At 37.8% G+C, this 23,429-nt stretch overlaps 4 protein-coding genes across 4 annotated transcripts; 2 read left to right on the plus strand and 2 right to left on the minus strand.

The window, feature by feature from the left end:
* Positions 1-15: 15 nt before the first annotated feature.
* LOC136244626 (trafficking protein particle complex subunit 4-like) lies at positions 16-2,408 on the minus strand. Its single transcript, XM_066036188.1, has 5 exons — positions 2,181-2,408; positions 831-1,005; positions 544-647; positions 232-358; positions 16-180 (listed from the first exon to the last, which is right to left on the minus strand). The coding sequence occupies exons 1-5, from the start codon at positions 2,353-2,355 to the stop codon at positions 96-98; spliced, it is 666 nt and encodes a 221-aa protein (XP_065892260.1). The 5' UTR covers positions 2,356-2,408; the 3' UTR covers positions 16-95.
* Positions 2,362-11,104, plus strand: LOC136244624 (uroporphyrinogen-III synthase-like). The gene is made up of 8 exons (XM_066036185.1): positions 2,362-2,500; positions 7,456-7,564; positions 8,733-8,792; positions 8,931-9,002; positions 9,051-9,125; positions 9,494-9,672; positions 9,874-9,972; positions 10,840-11,104. Exons 1-8 carry the CDS (start codon positions 2,435-2,437, stop codon positions 10,963-10,965), a joined length of 786 nt encoding a protein of 261 aa, XP_065892257.1. The 5' UTR covers positions 2,362-2,434; the 3' UTR covers positions 10,966-11,104.
* Positions 11,105-11,285: 181 nt separating this feature from the next.
* On the plus strand, positions 11,286-19,609 carry LOC136244618 (cAMP-dependent protein kinase catalytic subunit beta-like). The gene is made up of 16 exons (XM_066036180.1): positions 11,286-11,439; positions 11,598-11,826; positions 11,886-11,921; positions 12,180-12,227; positions 12,282-12,350; positions 12,406-12,478; positions 13,635-13,748; positions 13,804-13,844; positions 14,229-14,256; positions 14,308-14,397; positions 14,449-14,537; positions 14,772-14,879; positions 14,932-15,039; positions 15,579-15,691; positions 18,735-18,795; positions 19,362-19,609. The coding sequence occupies exons 2-16, from the start codon at positions 11,623-11,625 to the stop codon at positions 19,464-19,466; spliced, it is 1,287 nt and encodes a 428-aa protein (XP_065892252.1). The 5' UTR covers positions 11,286-11,439; positions 11,598-11,622; the 3' UTR covers positions 19,467-19,609.
* Positions 19,610-19,683: 74 nt separating this feature from the next.
* LOC136244625 (iron-sulfur cluster co-chaperone protein HscB-like) lies at positions 19,684-23,417 on the minus strand. The gene is made up of 7 exons (XM_066036187.1): positions 23,344-23,417; positions 22,811-23,021; positions 22,662-22,758; positions 22,510-22,599; positions 21,837-21,984; positions 21,185-21,232; positions 19,684-19,857 (listed from the first exon to the last, which is right to left on the minus strand). The coding sequence occupies exons 2-7, from the start codon at positions 23,014-23,016 to the stop codon at positions 19,769-19,771; spliced, it is 678 nt and encodes a 225-aa protein (XP_065892259.1). The 5' UTR covers positions 23,017-23,021; positions 23,344-23,417; the 3' UTR covers positions 19,684-19,768.
* Between the last annotated feature and the right edge of the window lie 12 nt (positions 23,418-23,429).

Genomic DNA, 23,429 nt, shown 5'->3' on the forward strand with positions numbered 1-23,429 from the left:
CTCGTGCAGTTGATGTACACCTTAAAGTGATAAGTCATTTAAAATGTATTGAAGTCTACAATATGTTGATTTTGACAAACACTATGTATTTAACACTATGCAGTTGTTAATCCTGAAGAGTGAGATGATTTGTCTGCCAAGTCCAGCGTCTTCTTTAAGTTGCTTTGAAACAGATCACATCTGCAAAGAAAGCTGATGACCCCAAGTAGCTAAGATTAACAGCTGGCTAACTTGATGGGCATGTCCAGTGAATAGAACGGATTCTTCAGTACATAGTCAGCATATAGTTCATAGATTTTGTGCAGTAGCTCCTCAACTTTACCCTGCCGGTGATCTGTGACTACTATGAACTTGAGTCCTGTGAAGGGATACAATAACAGACAATAAACTATTAATGTAGTGCCTCTTAAAGAAAAAAACATGTGTATAGAAAATGCTAAACCAAGAGTTCAAACCTTATTTTGAACCTGACTAAAACTGTAGCTATCTGCTCACAGTGGTGCTGTGTACGTGCGTGCATGGTAACATTACATTGCCATGTACCTGTTAATGTCTGAAAACAGTGCAAATTGAAGGTGCCAGCTTCTAGACACTCAATCCCTGAAGAGTGGTCAACTGGTGACAATTGACTAGCAATGGCATATATTCTGTGGATAGCAACATTGGTATAATTTCCCACTAAATGCATAAACTGTACACACTAAATTACTGAAAAATTGTTAGTACAATGAAATTTCCATTGGGAATGTATAAATCCTTCTAAAAGGAATAAAATTAACGAGTTATAGGATCAATAAACACAAACACATACAGCATGGATTCAGACTTACGAATGGAAAGTGCTCAACATCATAATCCTTTCATTAACAGACACTTTCATTCTAGAGAATTTCAGAAATAAAGGATAGTCTTTTTCTGACTGTAGAACATCCATAGCACGACGTCCATCAGGTAAGAGCTTGTTGGACAACTTGTGACCATTTATTGCCACTAATGCATAACCCACTGTGTGATGAGACAGAACATACTGTAGTACATATGAAGGTGTGTACAAATATTGTGTGTTATGCTATAATAGAATCAGGATAAGCCACTTACACACTAGGGTTATATGCACAACGGGATTATACTTCCCTGGAAGTCACTGAGATTTCTAAGCAATACCAATCCACCACTACAAATCATCCAAGTTTTGAAGCTCTGGTACTTCAATGCTATAATACATTTTAAAAATCATACCAAAGATGTGATGGGGAAAACAGCAGAAAACTACACATGAAGTTAGTCCTAACGAAATATACTAGTTACAAGGCAGCAGCTGGAGTAAACACGACTGATCATGATCCTGTTACAAGTGTGCCAGGTTAGCATATAAGCTGCTTAATAGTTGGTGTTTGTCATAATGTTTCTTTATAGGCATGTGATTTTGTAGTACAAGACGTCCGGAGATTCTTCATTGATACCCACAAAAGAACGATCAACAACAAAGTTCATAAGTGAGGAGTTTTATTGTGTTGTGTAACTTGTGTTATATAGAAAATTCAAGACAGCTGTCAGTAAGCCATCAAAGCAAGAGTTCATAACTCTGATCTTGATCAAAGTGAAAAGGCAAAGTAGATTGCTAGTTTCTCATCAGCCACTTCTTCAATTTGATGCAAGCGACAGTCAATAAGTATTGAAGGAAGCACCCAATATCAAAGCAACAGCAGGCTATCTGTCACTACAAGGATTCTGAGGCAGGAAGAAACATTTCCTTTGCTGAAAATGATGTCTAGCTGGTTTAAATATCGAAATGCTAGTGTACATATTGGAAGGTGATGCGGCAGGTGATGAGAAACTATAAATCAACTTTAGCTAATTCATTAAAACTGTCATTCAAAGGAAGCACCCCAGACACTCAGACTACACTTCAGGACTGAACCCTGTCCAGAAAATCTTGGCTACAGCCTTGCTTATATACACCATTTACGCATATAAGGTAGTAATTTAAAATTATATACAAGACCAGATTATGGAAAATGACGTAAAATCACAAACATATACATGTTGCTACAAACACAAACAATGCAATGGGGAGTACATTTACAGGCTTGAGCTTCCAGATTAATCGTCTGTCATATCATCAATGAACACGAGCTACTTTATGCTCTAATCCACCCCTTGTCCCTTGAACAACTCACCTTCTATGCCTTGTCTTTCCCCGTACCTAACAAAAATGCTGTGGTCGTTCTCATCTAACACGATATCCAGGGGATAGGTGAATGTTGCTGCTATCTCTGCCGTACTGCTGTTGTGATTATGCCAGTAAATCAGTCCACCAGCCTTGCTGACGATGTAGACGTTAAATATAGTCATTTTTCTAAATAATGCACAGATTATGTTTAGATGATCACGTGCCTTGATTTTTCGCACACTTCTGGTAAGAGATATAGTTATGAAGCGGTGTCTTATTTTGCGAGCTGAAAAGAGTACACCTGGTGAAGAAGATCCTTATGCTAAGGTAAGATCCTGCAAACACCATTGATGTCTGAGACATCATCAGTTGTCAAGACAGTTTTAAAACCACGTTTTATATTAGCACATGTTGATCCTGCTCAATGTATGTTACTTCACCAGATTTCTCAACATGGATGCTTTATTGTAAAATGCACAACTACTTATGTGTGTATGTAGTTTTACCCTTACCACTAGTGCAGGATGCTGACATATGAACCACTTAGCTGGATGTTATATGCACTGCTGTGAGTGCTATATAGTATGTAAAAGAGTGGTTGAGAGAAAAATATAGAAGCCAAGTGCTATATTTTGTAGTGCTATAATTTTCACCTTGTGCTATATTTGTCTCTCACCCACTATTTTACATGCTATAATGTTCATATAGCATGAGCAAGGCAGTGCTTTAACTGATTTAAAGAATTTTGAGCTTGAGCTCTAGTGAAACATGCGTGAAACTCACCAAGCAACCTTCAGTGAAAGAATTGACTACACTCTGGATATGGACGTACCTTGAATATCCTCTGGAGTGCTTTTCCCTCTGTGCTTTCTTCTCCAGTTAATTGTCCTTGTCATCTTGATTTTAGGGTCACATAACTAAATATCTTCTGCCCACACATGTGTACCTTGATATAGCACTATAATCATGTATAGTATTGTGGTCACGTAAACTGTTCTGTACTATCACTATTTTGCTTTGATCTTTCACTCCACAGCTCTTTAAAGTTTCATTACTAGATGTTTAGTTGTGCTCTGGAAACATGCATAGCAATGGTAAACATCTAACTGGACAGTTTGCACAGGGTTATTATTATCTGCACAAAAAACAGTCAAGCTGTGAAAAAAAGTTGTGGCCTTAAAAAAAGCCTGTGTGAAAGAGTTGTGAAATCAAAGGTGGCGGCCAATAAATGGCTGCAAATGATGTTAATGCTAATAAATTTTAACAATTCACGTTAAAATTTATATCATTGCAGCCATTTGTTGGCTGCCACTTTTGATTTCACAACTCTTTTCACAACTTTTTAGCTGTGAAATTAGACGGATACCTTTTTGGCCGATCCAGATTACCTTTTTGGCCGCCACTGCAACTTTTTTATAAACTGCAACTTTTTTTCACAATTTAGTGTAAATATCACTTTTTTTTGTAACTGCAAATTCCAAAGTCAACCAATGGTTGGCCTTGATACTTCCTTTTAACTTTTCCCCTTTACTACAGGAATTATTGAAGACTGCGTGGCTATATATGTATTTACGAAAATAAGACGGATACTTCTGAAGGTGTGTATATCCCAATGATAGCTGGGCAGATTCGACTCAGGAATGGGAGACTCCCTAACTTGAGGAAACTTCCAGAGCAGAAATGGTTAATTATACTGTTTAAGCGCTATGGAGTTACGGATACATGATATTGGTGTTTTCTGGTTCGAGTATGTTGCCTGCCTGCACTTGGCCATACAACACACTTGATATAGGCTATTTTCATAATTTTTGTAGTATTCTAATAGAGCACACATTTTTTTTCTGAGCACTTCAATACAACGCATTAGAATGTTCTAGAATTTCCACTGATAGATCTATATACGAATTATCATTCTATTGTGCTAAACCAGAACTTTCATTTATAAGGTAAAAATTAAGTGAGGTGAGCAACTGACAGCAGCGGCAGAGCGGTAAAGTGCTAGGGTATATAGGTGTGGAGGTCCCTGGTTTGAAACCTGGAGAATTTTGTCCGACGTTGTTTGCGCACACTTCTTACTTCTCAGTGGTTGTGTTCTATTAGACTATTTTGATCACACTTTTTTACATGTTTGGTTTTACTTTATACCTCCTAATTAGCTAATACTTTCAGTATTTTCAAACCACAAAAGGTTTGTGCTATGATAGTAACTTCCATGTACAGACTGAATTTCAAGTTATTCCATCAAACGGATTACCCTGTAGGCGTGACAACAAATTGCTTTTGCAATTTGCAGAATCACGCATATTCCATTGTTCTTAGTTTATTTGGCTGTAAATGTGCTACGTTATGTTCGTACTTCCAAATTTAAAGTCAATCAACTAAGCATGCATGAGTTATTGCAATTTTTCTATAAAGTGTGCGAAAAGAAAATTTACATAAGAAGACTAAGAAGAAAAATACGAAGAAAATAAGGTGAACTTTGAAATTGCGTGGCTGGGTGGATTCAACTCAAATTTGAAATAGGAGGTACCCTACCCTGAGAGAGTTCCTGCAGTGAAACTGGTTAATTTCCTTTCTGGCACTATTGAGCTACGAATTCGTGAAAATACATCCTGTAAAATACACACTTGTCTGTCACATGTCCGCACTAGCTGTACTTGGCCACACAACACATGTCCTGGTTATTAGTTGTTGAAGTACAGAACTCAAAATCAGTGTAACACACTCAATATGAGTGTAATGTACAGATTGTTTTTGTTGAAGATTAGAACATCCAGGTTACCATACTGTCAGGAAGATAGCTTCTCTTGTTGTAAGTACTAGGACTGAGCGATAGTGAAATTTTCACTGTCCGAACGATATCAAGACACTGTTCACGATAGACGATAGTAAAACGATAGTGATAATTCACCTATTTCCTATTAGTTGCCTTCAAAGAGAGTTGTAAGGAGGGATGTACCCATGCATGTATTTTGTATAAGATATTAAACAGCCTTTTAAGCTGATTCTTCTTATTATTTTAAAGTATTTTGCAGATATTTCTCCGTATTTTACTTGTTAATTACTGTCCGATAGTGAATTTTCAAACGATATAGGCGATACCGATAGTGATACTATCCCGATATTCCGATATGCACATACTATCCCCCAGCCCTAGTAAGTACCAGAGCAATCTGAACATGTTTCAAGATTTTGCTTCTCAATTTTAAAAAGAATTCAACACTGTGTGCTGTTTGGCTGGTGCTTTTTTAGATTGCTATGCACATTTGTTGAGCTCAACACCATGTGCGAAAAGAATAATCTAAGCCCCCTGAGCCCCTTGGAAAAAAAATGAAGAAATTGAACCAAACTTTGAGGGCTCGTATTTCACGTTTTCATCAGGCAATCTTGCTCAAAATTTGGTATGTGATTTTCTGAAGGTGGAGGGTGCTTGCAGTACAAAAATGATTCCGAGTGCAGAAGGGAGCACAGAGTTACATATGCGTAAAATTGCATTTTCTTCCTTTAAATATACTCACATTTTGGTGCACCGGCTTTCTTGGCCACATATTGTGTGTGCTCAACCATTGTGTAAAGTTCTGGGCATTGCCTCTCTTCAGAAGATGCTGGTTCAAACACAGTCAAAAATACAGAGATATCCTGTTACTATACATGTTCCACAACAATTGCAAGAAATTATGAAGATAATTAGGCCTTTGAGATATCAAAGCTGAATTCATAATGACTCATGACTGAATCATGAGAGATGAGAAGTCTGGCTTACTGCATGTAAACCCACGTACAGAGTGGCATGTTAAAATCTACAATAAATAAAGTCTAGCCCCAATAAAAACTATATATCTATACCTAACACTAATCCACTCACTAAAAGCTTCACTAAAATGGCTTTGTATTGACTGCAAATATAGCACAAATAATACCTATAAATTAATTCTGGTGAAAGCTAATGGCTACAAATTCTAAAGAGCTGGGCCTCCCAAACTCCCTGCTACCAGAGATATTTCTATACTCTGGTCAGCCCCCCTCTCCCTCCCCACATCAACTACTTCCTCCACCTGAAATGTTTTGACTGCTCTATTAGGGTGTTTGAAAATACATCAAATTTTCATGGTACTCAGCCAAATCCCTAGAAATATTATTTTGACTAGATATAAATCCCCCTTCCTGTTTGGCCATTGCACTGCCTATGGATACTGTCCCTTCACAGTCTAGTACACCAAGACCTGGTCATTGTGGTCTACTCTTATAAATGAACTGTGCAAGTGATTTACCAATAAGATATTTTGTCAATTATCTGATTACTTGCTATAAGATTAATATTACAAAACATATTTTTGTAAAGAATTAAGCAGTTACAAATTATTACTGGTATCGGCCACTGTGTGAATTATAAATATAAACCGCTGTCAGGGTACAGCTGTAGTTTAATAAAGTGTCCTTGTGCCGGTAACCGTTATACTGTATGTACACTCGGAATCCACACAGTAATAGAGAATACACTTGTTTACGAGTCACTTCTAGATCTACTGCTTGTATAATCAAACACTTTACTATAAAATGTAAAATCTAGATGTTGCCAATAACCTGTTTTCTGACATTTTACGGATTAATCAGTGCATCACAGTCATACAACTGCTGACTGACTGTTTTATTAGAGTATCTTGATGGTGTTTGTTACACATGTTTAGTTATCATTAATTCCACTACAATATCTTTTAACCATTAAAAGTCATTGCTATGATAGATAGGCTATATTCCCATATAAAAGCAGTTTATCTTGTACTGTAGGTATGACAACCTGATCTTCAAGCTAGCATTCTAAAGTTTGAATGTGATTCAAATACTGTAGTTTTTGTAAGTGTCGAAATTAAGGTAAGCTTTGACGGCTCATATCTTGGGAGTGCGTACACTGTAAGGCTATGTCCCTTAAAGTTGTTACGTAGACTATTAAGGGGAGGGGTTATAAATCTTAATATGTGCAAAGGTGTCGGGTTGACAACTTCAGGTGATTTTGATGTTCTACTAGATATTTTACTAGTTAACAAGTAGATAACAAGAGAAGTTGATTTTCTCACTTGGGAATTTACTTTGATATGCATACTTTTGTAATACTAGGAGACATCTCTCTGGTTGTGCTAGCCACCCTACTTAAATGGAAAAGCAGAGGTGTCAAAATCATTACTGCATACAAAGCATTACAGATATGGCTATGGTTATAATATTATTATATGTATTTTAGGATTTGATATATATATATATAATAATAAGTTAACAATTTGTAGGCACTTAGAGATGCCAATTATCAACCTCATTTTGTACCAGCTCTACAGTTTGACTACACCAACATACATGAGGTGGTCAATCATCTACATCATCCAGAAACATTTTCAGGTAGTGTCATCTTTTAGCTACAGTATGTACGTACACATATGCAGTATAGATTTCTTATTATCTGTTATCTGGCTAAAAATATCACCCAAAAACCAGCTGCACAATACCATCCTGGTGTATTGGCAGTATTGGTTAGGTCCAAAAGTGCCTTCAGTATGCTTCCAATAGGTAGCTGCAATTAATCTACTGACTGACTAACCCTGCCTGCCTGCCCTGCCTGCCTGCCTGCCCTGCCTGCCTTCCCTGCCTGCCTGCCTGCCCTGCCTGCCTGCCCTGCCTGCCTGCCTGCCTGCCTGCCTGCCCTGCCTGCCTGCCCTGCCTGCCTGCCCTACCTGCCTGCCCTGCCTGCCTGCCTGCCTGCCTGCCTGCCTGCCTGCCTTCTTTCAGACAAGTGTAACTCGATAACAGATAAGACTACGGGCTTGATTTTATCACTGTTCAACGTTGCTTCATCCCAAGATGTGCCTTTTGGCATACCGCATTACGTAATATGCACGCATCATGGACTTACCTTTGTCCTCCTTTGTGTCCCATTCCTTTTTGCTGTCAACCCGAAGTGTCAATTTTGCAGTAGCGTGATGCATGGCTTTCCATTTGAAAATGGGAATTGTCCATATTTTCCGTGGTGACTGGATTGATTGCAGAGGTTCTAATACTGTTGTAACACTGTGTAACAGGTAAAAGCGAAGCATAATGGCCACTAACTTTCAAGTCAGTAATAATTATTGATAGTTGGGACATGCGAATCATCCGTATTTTTCATAGTGACTGGATTGATTGCAGAAGTGCTTCATTTATAGTGCTGTTTAACGGGCTGAACATAGCAAAGTGGAATGGCTACAAACTTCACTTTCGAGTCAGTAATTGATAGGGGCACACGTTCAGATAAAAACATTATCTCTGGAACTATTCTTTCTTTTGATGCGGTATGCACGGGTTAACCAGTCATAATAATTTTACATAAGAAGTACACAAATGTTCACTGTATATCTGCAGGTGTAGGCAACCTCTCTTGTATCCCTACTTTTTTCTATGATCCCTAATTGAACTTAAATTCCTAATTGTTCCATATACTTGTAATAATGAATGTACTCTGTACTGTATTTGTTACTACCTTTCTTACATTGTATATGTATATTATGTTGTATGGCAACTGCTGTTATGTTAGGTTTGATATTGACCAGCCAGAATAGTGTGGAGGCTATAACACTAGCAGTGAAAAGTGAAGGTATCTGTATGTAGTATTATCCAGTATCCTAGCACAATCATATCAGTGGATGAAAGTGTATTTAACTTATAAATGTGTACAACAACAAGTATCTTGACAGTTTGTGTGTGTGCATAGAACCTTTTGCTGTTTATTTAGCTGGTAGTAATCTGCTGACACTATGGAAATCTTTGCCAGTGTTTGTTGTAGGTAAAGCTACTGCTAAAGCAGGTAACACTGAAGTAGTAAAGCTACCTGTGGTATTCTTGTGTACTACAGTAAATCAATTGGGGCTTAGTGTTGAAGGAGAAATAAGTGGAAAGGCCAATAACTTGGCAGATATTATTATTAAGTGTAAGCATTTTTGTAAACAAATACCAGGTGTGTGTGTGTGTGTGTGTGTGTGTGTGTGTGTGTGTGTGTGTGTGTGTGTGTGTGTGTGTGTGTGTGTGTGTGTGTGTGTGTGTGTGTGTGTGTGTGTGTGTGTGTGTGTGTGTGTGTGTGTGTGTGTGTGTGTGTGTGTGTGTGTGTGTGTGTGTGTGTGTGTGTGTGTGTGTGTGTGTGTGTGTGTGTGTGTGTGTGTGTGTGTGTGTGTGTGTGTGTGTGTGTGTGTGTGTGTGTGTGTGTGTGTGTGTGTGTGTGTGTGTGTGTGTGTGTGTGTGTGTGTGTGTGTGTGTGTGTGTGTGTGTGTGTGTGTACATATTGTATATACTTCTCTACAGATTATTCTAACGTAGACAAGGCTCAGTTAAAGCCATTGCTGTTTCCTTGTGGTAATTTAAAAAGAGAAGAGTTACCAACCCTACTAAACTCAGCAGGCATCCCTCTTCATACAGTTACCTGCTACCAGACCATGCCTCATTCTAATTGTGCCAAAAATGTCAGAGAAATAGCAACACTTGTAAGTCATTTACCATTGAGATGTTCCTTGTACTGTGTTGTGGAAAAGTTTAAAGAAAACTGTTAATGTGTTATAGTATTTATGGAGTGGCCATGTACCCCTGGTATGTATTTCTAATGAGCGCTGAAAGTTTGTATACAGTGCTGTGTACATGTGTATTCTATTGTGAGAACTGTTGATAGTTGATGTACGATATTTCAGGGATCACCAGACTGGATTGTATTCTTCAGTCCTAGTGGTGTACAGTACAGTATTGAAGCACTCATGACAGCAATTCCTTCACTAAAGGATACAGTGAAAGTGAGTGTGTTATCACAGCTGACTGTACTGTATTGTAAATACCATATAGTGGGAAATTTTTGAGGGATGAAACTTTTGCGAAACTGTGTAAAATATGATTTTTGCATTTTTTAATTCTCGAAAATCTAGAAAATGGTTTTCATTAGGTAATAGCTATGTGTATAAACCCAGTACATATTTTCATGAAGCTATCATTACTCGCAAAAGTTTCCGGCTATATGGTAGTACATGCAGTGGAGCCTCATGATATCTCAGCAAAACCCTAGGTAGTTTACTATTTCCAAATTTCTTTTTAGCATCCAAGCAATTGGACCAAAGTTTTGACATATTATGATGAGTAGTTATAGAGCTAGACAGTAGGAATAGTAAAGAAAGAAACAAATTTGCACAGTGACTATTTCAGGCACTTACATTCAATGCTGTAACCTGTGTGTGCATGCGTGCGTACGTGCGTACATGCGTGCATGTACTTTGCTCTATGTAGTTGGAATACTGTAAATACATTAGTTTTAACAGTAATGAAGTGATTGCATACCTTTAAAATTGTCTTTATAATATGCTCACTACGTTTAATTTTGATTAAGTGCTTTGGTGTGAACTGACATGCAGCACGGTTCACATCACGTATTACTGCTGAGACAGTATACAGAAAGTTTTGTATGTTGTAATATGCGCTAACACAGTGTATTGGCTGTGCAGAACAAGTGAGGGGATTTTAGAGTAGCCTAAGCATATCCACAAAGACACTATGAACCCAGCCATGTTTGTATGGATATACAGTGAAACCTCACTGAGAACATTAGATATTCTATTGTGTGCATGTATTCAATTTGTAGTATCGGTACATCTATATAGTCTGTACTACAGGTGGCAGCTATAGGACCAACCACAGCTGAGGCAGCCAGGAGTAGTGGTCTACCAGTCAATGCTGTTGCCAAGTCTCCTACACCATCATCTCTACTAGAAGCTATACAACACTGTGACACTTTGTGATCTACAAATTGCTATCACATCTTTCATCGTATAGTGTTACTGTAATGCTTGTAGATCAACTATATAGCTAGCAAAACCACTCTTATCAAACTCTAGTGCATGATAGAAATAAACCCAAGGATGGAGGTTTTGGTCCCGACAGATCTGACTTCATTACAGGAACATCTCTGTGTATAAAAAAATAAGCTTGAAGTTCTTGGTCCAACTATATAACTGTAGCACCACAGTATTAAGTGTTATATATAGTATCCCTGGCAGTTGTAGTCCGCAGATTCACTACTCGCGAACTCACATTGCATGTCAAAGTTTTTATCGCGAATGTTTGTACTTCGATCAACCAGATGTTGCATGGCTTAGTACCCACTCTATTTACTGTACTAATCCGAACAGCGTAATCAATAATGATGAGTGAGCATCGATGACAAGTTGGAGTTGTCTGAGTAATATATTGATGGTCACTTGTTTTTTTGAGAGGTACGGACACTTGATGTATGGATGAAAAGTGAAAAGTAGTGAAAATCCTTCCCCATAATTATATATGTGGATATATACGAGGGAGGATTTTTAGCGTATGGACATTTGTGTAGAGCGTATCGTATAGTACTAGGCCTACGTTTCTGTTTCCTTTACAGTTGTTTATAGCACAGTATAATTATAATGGGGAACAAACACGGCAAGGGTTACTACACTAGACACGCCAGCATGAGGATTACTAAAGATAGAGCTGAAATGGCACCATCACCATCCAGCCAGAAAAACAGTTTGGAGAGACACAAAACCTCATGGCCAGCATCTCAGGGAGAACTTGCCTTCTGTCCTGAATATACCCCAAAATCACAACTGGCCTTTGAAGATTTTGAGGTATATAATATTAATATCTATACCGATATTGTATGACCAATTTTAAAAACTTTCCATAGCCATTGCAGTATGTTGGCAAGGGAGCATTTGGTCATGTAAGTTGAGTGTGTTACTTGCAGTAATCAACCACTAATCATAATTACATCATCTCCATGTGTTAGTTGGAGGTGTTGGGTGTTAATGGGCTAATCTGTTTGACATCACTAGCCTCTATCCAGCTGTTGATATGTGCACATGTTGTCTGTAGCTATATTATACCTATGTTTGATGGGGGCTGTATTGTGATGTCATGCACAGCTGTTATATGAAATAATATCTGTGAGTCAATTAATTGCTGCTATTTTGTAATGTAGGTTGTAAAAGTACAGCATAGAGCCAGCAGACAGATCTACGCCATGAAGGTGTGTTTATATACCTAGTGTATAACATGTGTATGTATTTCTTCTTGTATAAAGGTTCTAGAGAAGAAAGAAATTATTCGTAATAAGGCAATAAGACAGTGCAAGGAAGAAGTTAGAATACAAGTATGTACTTGTTTACAATATGTGTTATTGTTACGGGTGTATATGTTTATTACAGCTCAATCTACCCCCTCACCCCTACATCACACAGGCATTTGTTGCCTGGCAGTCTAAAAATGATCTTTATATTAGTAAGTGTATAATGTGGTCATTTACTGTAGATTAGTAATACTAGTTCACATTTTCTGTAATATTGTTAGCTAGAGTATTGGATTAGTTCACTGGTGGCTTGAGGGTGATTATGTATATTAACCAGTGGATTACCTCTAACATAATTATTATTGGTGTTTGATTTGGGGTCAGCCTATGTAAGAATGATGTGTGTTTGTGTATCACATTCACACATGCATACACACACACACACACACACACACACACACACACACACACACACACACATGTACGCACGCACACACACACACGCACGCACGCACGCGCACACACACACACACACGAACTTGAAGCCAGTCATCCTGAGATGATGATGTCCTGAGATGTGGTCACTCTTCCTTATCATCAGTGAGGACAAGTGGTGGTACACTTCTGCCTTGCAGTATCTTGAGTTCTTTTAAAGGAGCAATAGTAGGTAGCACAAATAAAAAGGTCTGTTAAAAGGTGGCACCATCATTGTTGATTAAGTCCATAATTACACAGTGAACGTCATCTGGTACGATCTTGAGCTTCCTTATACCATGATGATTCATCTATCCCACACTTCTTCAAATCTTGACAGACCTTGTCCCTCCAACGAAGCTTAGTATCATGTGCAGGATGCTTCTGGGGGAGCCAACCAAATAACAGCTTCTTTGATGTCTGTTGTGTGACATTCTAGCAACATATCCCAGCCATCTTAGCCTACACTGTATCAATAAGTCACTGATACTCACACGCACATACGTATGCACACACACACACACACACACACACACACACACACACACACACACACACACACACACACACACACACACACACACACACACACACACACACACACACACACACACACACACAGTATGCATACACAACACATACTAAACATACACATTTGGCTATTTCAGTGTTACATGGATGTTAGTGTCATACACTTTGTCAGAGTGCACTAGCTCCTACTTCATATGTGTATCACTATCGTTTAGTCAGTGAAATTGGTGTACAAAGTGAGTACACATGGAAAGGCATTGTGAAAGGACTATCTGTTTACGTGCACAGACATACTCACATACTACACACTTGTACACGCACACACAGTATGGCCTCCATTACAAGAAATGTCGTTCTCTACAGTATTAGAGTATGCAGAACATGGGGACCTGTTTGCATCATGGTGCTGTACTCCTAACAGACAGGTACCATTGGAGATCACCAGATTATATTCAGCTGAAATTGCTCTTGCCCTAGGTATGGTACATACAGGGTTTATTCATGGTATGATCATGTATGTGTGTACTTTCAGATTTTTTACATTCCAGACATGTCATTTATAGAGATCTTAAGGTTTGTACTATAGTGTGTCGGGCATTTGTGTGGATTGAGTATAAAGTGTCTGTGTACCATTGTAACACATGGCTGGCCCATGTTAATACGTAGACTTTGGTGTTGGCCATATTAGTCAGTCTGTGGTCTTATAGTCACCAAACTAACACTGGCTTGGCATGAAATTGTGTAGTATACTGCCCATGGGCTGTGACCTTGATTAATTTAATATGCACCAGCTAATTGGTGATTGCATATGGTCAAGGGTTAAGAGCGGAGTCATGAAGTTTTTGAAGAATTGTACATGTTAAATTGTCATTCTCCTATTACATATGTGTATCCTGTCAGACCATGTATGCAAGAGGATATGAATTTATTTTGTAACTTTTCTTGCCCCTTTTATAGCTTGAGAATATCTTGATTAACAGTGAAGGTATGTAACAGTGTTAGTATGTGATAACCTGTACACGATTGATGTTGTTAGGTCATGTTCAGCTGAGTGACTTTGGTCTATCAAAGATCACCAACTTTGCAGATGACAAGCAATCTATTTGTGGAACAACACCATATATGGGTGAGTATGCTGTTGGTCCGTATTATCATTGTTGATTTTTTCTGTGCACAGCTCCTGAAATCCTATCAGGCCAAGCATACAATATAGCCGTGGATTGGTGGTCATTAGGAATTGTAATGTATCTGCTGGCAGTGGGAAGAGTATGTGAAGTGTGGACGTGTTGTGTATCGTACGTGTGTATATTGCACTTTACATACACACTACATGCGCGTACGTACGCACACACACACTACATGCGCGTACGTACGCACACACACACTACACACACACACACACACACACACACACACGCACGCACGCACACACACACACACACACATGTGCACTTACAACACATGTAGCTAGTGTTACATTAAAAGATTGTTCTTTGATAGTTCCCGTTTCAACATGGAAGTCACCAAGAGACATACGAGTCAATAATGGAAGAACCGCTATTGTTTCCATCCAATACTGACTCCAGTTTATCTCAAGTTATCAGAAAGGTACAATAACTCAAAACTCTACTATTATACATCATTCTTGTCTCTCTTGTAGTTATTACAGATTAAACCTGCTAGACGGTTGCAGTCACTAAATAAACTATCTGGTTATGATTTCTTTAAAACTGTGGACTTTGGCGGACTGCTAGCCAGACCGAAAAAGGTACGACATGTCATTGTTACTGTATATCCAACCCACTGTAACTTATAACAAACAACAGTGTGTGTAAACATATGTAATACAATATTTGATAACTGATACCTCTCATTGTAGCAATATTCCCAGACTGGTAGTATATAACTTAGTGTCATGCTAGGATTGTTTCTCAGGACACCTGCTCTTGTTGTTTGTACCACACAAACTAAGTTAGGCAGTGATGTGTGTGAACTCTAATCTTGTGGAGTTGAGTTTCACCTACCTTTCATTGTTTGTAGTATTTTCTATATAGTTGGTAGTTGAAAATATAATTTGAAGTGTTTGTACACTACTATGGCTAATCATCATCTTCCCACCCACACAAACGTTACTTGTAAAATTTTTATGTTGTCCTGAATTGTTTGAATGCAATATGATACCAGTCTACCTGAATATTGATACTAACTATTCATGACTATATGTGATTGTTTCCTATAATGGTACAACATTAATATCAAGCAGTATACTGTACATGGACTCTATTATGATCAGTTGCCTCACTGTAGACCTACAGTTTATCAGCCCCACCCCCCAAGAAGTTGGAGAGTGTCTCCTGTTACAGACGGAGGTCCATATGCAGTGAGATCAACCTACATGCCATAAGGGACTATACAGGAAGGTACGTACCATATGTGTGATTGTGTTGTGTTCATGACTAAACCACTTTTTGTCAGAATAAATTCAAAATTCTGTGCAATGTACACTGTAGCCCTTGACTCGTTGGAGACCAATAGTGCATAGTTCCTTTAGTGACTGTGATCTGTTAATGTTAAAAGATGTGTTTGTATACTTCTTTTAAAATGTACAAAACAAATCTAGTGTAAAGTAACATCCAGACTGGATTGCAAACTGAATGCTTTTACTGGATGTGACATTGTTATAGATGGAGCAGATATTGATTGCTATACAATTAATCATTAAGATCCTCTCACCGCTGAATTTGTAGAGGCTTCAATCTATTGCTTCTTAGCTATAGCTTACAAACAATACATAGTAGGGACCACAAAGGAGTAGGCATGGCCCACGAAATAACATCACCCAAAAACCAGTCTCAATTTTCCCTGACAACAATGAGGCAGGTAAAACTATGCCCAAACAAGCTTTCGGATCGACCCAAAACGCTTTCAACAAGTTGCTACGGAAAATTTTATGTAATGGAATTTTCTAACTGACTGGTGCCTTCAGACAAGCATACCTCGATAACAACTAATGCTACGGGCTTGATTTTTTCACTGTTTGACATTGCTTTGGCCTGAGAGGTGCCTTTTGGCATACCGCAGTACATACAATGCATTCTTCATGGACTTACCAGTGTCCTCCTTTGTGCCCCATTCATCTTTGCTGACAGCGAAAAGTGTTGATTTGTTTATGATGGCTTCCCTTTGTAATGGAAATCGTCAGTATTTTTCGTGGTGGCTATTTTGATTGCAGAGGTGCTTTTTGAACAGTTCTTGATTCGTACTGCTGTGTAACGGGTTGAACATAGCTGACAACGAAGCGTAATGGATACTTCACTTTTCAGGCAATAATTGATATAACTGGGGCGCACGGCACCATTTCTTTCTTTCGGTATACGTGGATTGCAGAGGTGCTTTTCGAACAGTTCTTGATTCAAAATGCTGTGTAACGGGTTGAGCATAGCTGACAACAAAGCATAATGGATACTTCACTTTTCAGACTATAATTGACATAGCTGGGGCATGCGGCACCATTTCAGATGTAGTATGCCTGGGTTCACCAGTTATAATAATTATTTACAAAAAAAAAGTTAACAAACAAGTACACAAAAAAATTGGAATTTTCAACTAGAGTAGGAACCATAGCACATCGATAAAAGTACTGAAACAAGCTGGAGTAGTGCACGATATTAAATCACAGTAAACCCTAAGAAGTGAGCACAGTAGCTTCTTATGGTTTCACTGTGATTTAATATCGTGCACTACTCCAGCTTGTTTCAGTACTTTTTATTGATGTGCTATGGTCCCTACTCTAGTTGAAAATTCCGAATTTTTTTGTGTACTTGTATCACTATATTTGATTACATTGGTAACCTCTAAGCCTTTAATATAACATTAAAGTGGAGTTACAGTAACTGACTACTGACTGACTAACTGGTTTTTTCAGCCAAGAATAATTTGACAATGGTTAACGCTACAGGCTTGATTTCTTCACTGTTAGACGTCTCTTCAGCCTGAGACATGCATTTTTGTCAACGAAAGCAACTACATGGTGTGCATCATGAACTTACCTTTGTCCTCCTTTGTGCCCTATTTCTTTCTTCGCTATAGACTATACTGCATAGATTAGTGCACACACGACCTTTGTGACTTATGAGGAAGAGCAATACCAGCAGTTGTAGCTCGATAATGGTATGCCCAGCATTAGAAGAGATATTGGATTATTGTTAAGAAGCTGTTTCCAGCTCAGTTCACGAAATAAATGAGGCTGATAGTCAGGGTATGTGTTAACTGCCATATAGCTGGAAATTTTCAAGTGACGAAACTTTTGCGAAACTGTGTGTAAAATCCAATTTTCGTGTTTTTTAATTCACGAAAGTTTTTAATTCCTTTGCACATTGGTAATATATAGCTGTATGCAATCTCAACATTTCACGATTATATTTTCACGAAGCTGTCATTACTTGCAAAATTCGCAAAAGTTTTGTCCCTCAAAAATTTCCAGCTATATGGTAATATATCTGGCCGGCGCCATTCTTTCTTTCCTTTGCAAAGGGAATGTTACAAAAAAAACATATTTTTAAAAAATGTGTAAGGAAAGATTAGAAATTTCTATTGACTAACTGATTCTTTCAGCCAGCATAATTTGACTATGGTTAATCATTATCCCTTCAAATTCCAAAATAATTTTTTGAGTACTGAAGAATACATAAATGCAGTCTGTTATTCTACAATGAGTTATACATGTAATGAAAGTTAATATGTAAACAGGTGAATGAGTATTTTTGTATAAAATGGTTGACAGCAGATGTCATCTTCACTGGAATCGAACAGCACTTCTGTTGATAAGGTTGGCTATCTTGAATATTTCATAGGACAAAGTACAATGACAAATAATAGTTTGCCAATATTCATGTCTTCAGCATTGAGGTATTGAAGTAACTCATGGCTCTGGCCAACTTGTAAATTACCCAATTTACACTTTCTACCACTTCAAGTTTCAAAACCTTTGGGATCTCAGTAGTTTTCATGGGGGAACTTTATGCTTTCACTTTCACACACTGCAAGTCTGCTATTGGTTATGTCTGATACTCCAATGTGGCTGTCTATTGTGGATGTCCTGGGTATATAACCTTATAGCTGTATAGCCTGAATCCATGGGGAGTTGTTATAGACTGAATACTACTTCAGTAATGTGCAAGAATTCTCAGAAGTCTGTTCAGTTTTGTATAGGGATTCAACATAAATTTGAGAAGCATTCAAACATTCCTTTATGCATATTGGATTAGGATGACAATTATGAGTCATTCCTGTCTAAAGTGTAACAATTTACTTTGTGTGTGGAGAAGTTCTTTAATAGAGCAATCACATAGTAACCTATATTATGTTATCTTAACTGTTGTTGCTTAGCTCATTACTCTTAATGGTACAGTAGTTGCTAGTATAGTGATCATATTAGTATTGTAACTTTATTTCCTATTACAGCCCATCAGTCAGTTTGAGAAGACAGAAGAGATTATCTATACCTGATTTATATCATCTGAATGTGAGTATGTTATTGTACCACATGTACACTACACTCCATCACACCTGTGGTGGAGGGGATTTCCTGAAATTTGTAGGTTTGTAGCAGGAACACCCAACTAACTTGCAACAGAAAAACAGTATATAGCTCCTTACATTCATTCCAGAGAAGTGGATAAAGGGTGAACAAGAGCATACATGCAACTATTTGGATATGTAATTATATCTTCTCCATTAACTCATGACCACCCCATAAGCCGTAACTAAGCATTAAGGGACTTAAAGGGAACCTGTTTTGGATCATCCCCATGGAATTAATAAATCTAGTAAATTGTGTCAGTGGCTGGGGACTCCTGCATCTGTCACTCATTGCTAAATCTAGTACCCAACCCTGACCAGGGCCCTATACGTGCACACCTCTTCATCTTTGTTTGCCCGATGTGGGTCACATGACCTTCCAACATCAAGGGGTCAGGAATAACACTGGTGGGTTGTGGTGACAGAAACCACAGGAGCCATTGTCAGTATGTGCCCCTGACAAAGCATACCAAGTGTGTGCAGTTATTATTTGTCATTTGTTCCACATAGGCATCATTATCTACACACACAAAGGTGTCATTTCGAAAAAGCAAGAGACGTAAGCCCAAACCACTACCACTACAAGGAGCAAAAATATTAGCTGACATGATTTAATGTACACTCACTTTTTATCACTACTACAATAAGAGTTTTGTATATGATTCATTTTTGTACACTGCAGTCATTTCACCACTCATCATGTATGTCAGTTTTGTATTATTATTATGGTATTGCTTTTTATTAAATCTGAACATTAATTTGTAGTAATAGGTGCATGGTTCCTAGTATTAAGGTATAGGATATTCATATAGTGCATTGTTTTGTCTTGTGCCAATGTTGAAATCCTTTTACACTGTGTATACATCAGGTACAGCTAGTTACTTTGTATTATAAAAAATGTAGTTGACAGTAAATTGTTATGACATGAGCTGCTCTTCCATGTTGTCTTGTAGGTTGTGGTAGTATTTCATCTTGCCCAATACCTCCTTAGCCATTTTGTAGTTTCCTATTAATAAAAACACGCAGCTCAAGCACACACAACTACAGAACCAAATTAAAACACTTATGGGACCATAAGATCTCAATAATGGAGGTATGTTTCGGAGCCACCATTGGCAACTTTTAATATACCTAAAAGTTGCCATTTGTGGCAATTTATGGAATCAAGTGATTAATTGGCAAGTTCTAGGTTATAGCCAGAATTGGTGCCAACCATTAGATGTTACACCAATTTGGCAACCTGAGGATTCTCACTGGCTACTTCAATTGTTCTCACTAGTAGCCAAATGTGGCATCCTTCAAACCTTGCCAGTTTTGGGAATATTAAGTGCACTCTTATATAGTGTTCCATAGAACTTCGATTATGGGTTTAAGTTTCCATTATTGGCATTAATTTATATCTAGATGCTTTTAGTTTTATCTGATTTCACAGGTTATTATATCTAACCCAAACCCTACCCCTAACCCTAAACCCTACCCCTAACCCTAAACCTAACCAAACTCCACTAGTGAATTTCCAGCGAATGTCCTAATTCTACCAGCGAATTTTCTTAAACCTACTAGCACACCACTACAGTAGATTCCTACCCCATTTATATAAACTAAATCCAAAACTGGAAATCAATACCCACAATCAAATCTACCATGCTATACTATAAAATCAAAGTAAGTAATTTGCCGATTGTGGCAAGACTTTGAGGATGCTACATTTACTTTATATGTTTCCAAATCTGGCAAAAATATTTTCCAAATTTGGCAGGTTTTCTGATTACAATTTCCAAACTTAGCTATTTTAGTGCTTTCAAAAATTGGCAAAATTGTGTTTTCCAAAACTGGTATCAAATAGGCATATTAAAATTTGCCAAAGGTGGCATCTCAACATACCTGAATAATGAGGTGGCCTTGTTATTGAGGTCATAAGTGCTATGTAGCTATATACATTAATTTTGGTACCTGTTACATGTGGTCATTATAGAGAGGTGGACACTACGTAAGTACATGACACATGCAGCAGTTTAAGTTACCCCGATAACATACTGTAGATGTACTATTTGACTACATTCACAAAATTCATGAAACAATTTTTCTGTCAGAATTAATTGCTATTCCTTTTTAAAAGCGTGACCAGCCATAATTATTTCTCTATCTGTAATCCTAAATTGTAAAAAACATAATGGTGTTTACCAGAAATATTATGCTATGAAAAAAGAGGTGTTTCACTTTATGACTAATATGACAGGAAAATGTAAACCTTACTACTAATACAGAGGATTGTACACACAGGTGACTGTTCTATTAGAGTGTATTGTTAATATTCATTATCTCAGTCTTACCTGACTCAAAATGTACTATCAGTTCCTTTTCACAGTCACTGAGATTCCCTGAAACATAAATCACAACAATGTAACAACTGCTACAATGATCTCTAACTACCAGTATATTGTGTATGCATACAATGTATATGCAAACTTCATCTGATGTTGATACGGCATAACACACCCCTATCCCTTAATGTTAACATCCTACTAAAACATGTCTATTAGCTTCACTTCTCAGGTAGTAGTGTGTATGTTTTATTAGACTACCATATAGATGGAAATTTCAAGGGGGAGAAATTTTTGTAATTTTCTCAGATAAACAGCTAGCGGTACTATGAAAAAATTCCACTCCTCCTCTCAGAACTTGCAGCTCAATCATAATGGCTTGTGTTTTTAACATATAAAAGGTGGAAACTTGTCCCCCTAAAATTTTGGATGGTAGCAATCCACGAAAAAATTTCCCCCTCGATAAATCCCACTACACTATACACTAATAAATATTTCACTTCCTTGTCTTGTGCGAATGTTTGGCAGCACCCATCTAGGAAATTATTTTGTATGACTTGACGGGGAGTTCAAAATTGTTAACAGACTAGCAATCATATCCACACAACACAGAATTCCCAGTTCTGTCATTATGGAAACACAAGTGATAACTATTAATCACCTTCATTTTCTTCTTTCATCTTTACTAAGGTATCCCTGCTGGGATGTTCTGCTAACACTTCATTTAGCTCCATTATTCTCATGAGAAAGGAAGGATCACTACCCGTCCCTGTGTCTTTCTCACTAATAGTCAATCCTACCTGTTCTAACTAGTTAACACACAACACAGTAAAATCACAACAAAAAAACAACTAAAACAACAAAAAAAGTAAAAAACAAACAAATAATGTAGTGCATGTATAACTTCACTTACAACATCTTAACTAATGTTACCACATTTAGTGGGTCCCAAATGTAGTAACTTCAAGGCCTAACAATACCACAATAATATTATACTTTATATTTGGCCCAATTCAGGAAAGTGCTGATCTCTACAAAGATGTACAAAGTATAACAATAATTCAGTTGTAAAAAAATATGCTTTGGGTCATCCTCCTTACATTTCAAATTCAGGGCTGTTTGGTAATAGACTATTACTAAACAGTGTAAAAACTGAGGTTTGACTGCTTGCCACACAAAATGTGAACATTCTCGAATAGTGGTTCAGAGTATTTGAATTATTCTGAACATTTGTCTCAGCCCTAATCAAATATTATACAAGAGTAACATAATGGAGCTAATGATGGAGACACATTACCATTCTCCATCATTTACTCTAGCTTACAGACACACACCAGGTAGAGAGCTCTAGTGTAAGGTTTTGCTAGTGTGGAATATGCCTTGTTGACCAGTGAGGACTGCTCTGAAGAATACAACTGCTCCAACTGCACACACGTACAGCACACACACAGCATAATAACAGTGTATCTTCGAATCTACTGCACACCTTTGATTTGTTGGCAAACTTATCAGGGTGTAAATAGCTCTGTAACATCCTGTATGATCGTGCTAGTGCTCGTTTATCAATTTCATAAGACTTGGAACTACCACACATGACGAGTTTAATACACAAGCAGTTGTCACACTACAGCTCACAATCCTAACAGTTGGAAGTAGTCCGTGTTTGTAGTTGGGGACAGCACCACATTATGCTGACATCCACAAAAGTACAACTGCATGATGTTACTGTTACCCTCCAGGCGTATGTTGAGTTGCTTGGAGCATTTCCAACATGTCACACTTGTAGAAGAGAAGGTGCGAAGTGAATTGAATGGTAGGATGATGTGTCGTAGTTGATACATAGCACCTAGATGATAATATCAGATTTGAAAACGGTATTTACTGTCTAATTGGAGGCCATGGTACATTCCCTCCACCACCAAAGTTGATCATGTTGTGCAGAGTGTTTATGAATGCTTTGCATACTAAACTGTGTACAATGCACATTTAGTTGATTACTTATTGCCTCAGTGTTTACTGCAGTGCATATTTACAACGTATTGGTAAATGAAAATTGCACAACAATCCACAGTACTTTTAGAATGTAGCAAGTGGTTGTCGTGATAAGACTGTCTATTAAATATCCACGACTCAGCACAAGTATAAACATAGCATATACATTAGCTAACCTCGCTAATTCAGCAGTAAAACCCACAATTAAAATTTTTAAGGTAACTTATGCGCAAGAAAATCACGTGATAGGTGTTACAACGCA

The sequence above is a fragment of the Dysidea avara genome, chromosome 14 (assembly GCF_963678975.1).
Source record: "Dysidea avara chromosome 14, odDysAvar1.4, whole genome shotgun sequence".
Classification (NCBI taxonomy): Eukaryota; Metazoa; Porifera; class Demospongiae; order Dictyoceratida; family Dysideidae; genus Dysidea; species Dysidea avara.

Excerpts from the sequence above, each read along its gene's own strand:
- LOC136244626 (XM_066036188.1), bottom strand. The coding sequence starts at position 2,355 with ATGACTATATTTAACGTCTACATCGTCAGCAAGGCTGGTGGACTGATT. Across the intron at positions 1,006-2,180 it reads GGAAAGACAAGGCATAGAAG|TGGGTTATGCATTAGTGGCA; the intron begins GTGAGTTGTTCA and ends CTCATCACACAG. Across the intron at positions 359-543 it reads CTGTTTTCAGACATTAACAG|GACTCAAGTTCATAGTAGTC; the intron begins GTACATGGCAAT and ends ATCCCTTCACAG.
- LOC136244624 (XM_066036185.1), top strand. The coding sequence starts at position 2,435 with ATGAAGCGGTGTCTTATTTTGCGAGCTGAAAAGAGTACACCTGGTGAA. Across the intron at positions 8,793-8,930 it reads ACTAGCAGTGAAAAGTGAAG|CTGGTAGTAATCTGCTGACA; the intron begins GTATCTGTATGT and ends CTGTTTATTTAG. Across the intron at positions 9,673-9,873 it reads TCAGAGAAATAGCAACACTT|GGATCACCAGACTGGATTGT; the intron begins GTAAGTCATTTA and ends ACGATATTTCAG.
- LOC136244618 (XM_066036180.1), top strand. The coding sequence starts at position 11,623 with ATGGGGAACAAACACGGCAAGGGTTACTACACTAGACACGCCAGCATG. Across the intron at positions 13,845-14,228 it reads TCATTTATAGAGATCTTAAG|CTTGAGAATATCTTGATTAA; the intron begins GTTTGTACTATA and ends CCCCTTTTATAG. Across the intron at positions 14,398-14,448 it reads TGGAACAACACCATATATGG|CTCCTGAAATCCTATCAGGC; the intron begins GTGAGTATGCTG and ends TTCTGTGCACAG.
- LOC136244625 (XM_066036187.1), bottom strand. The coding sequence starts at position 23,016 with ATGTATCAACTACGACACATCATCCTACCATTCAATTCACTTCGCACC. Across the intron at positions 22,759-22,810 it reads TACTTCCAACTGTTAGGATT|TTCCAAGTCTTATGAAATTG; the intron begins GTGAGCTGTAGT and ends CATGTGTGGTAG. Across the intron at positions 19,858-21,184 it reads GATAGTACATTTTGAGTCAG|GAAACTACAAAATGGCTAAG; the intron begins GTAAGACTGAGA and ends TTTTATTAATAG.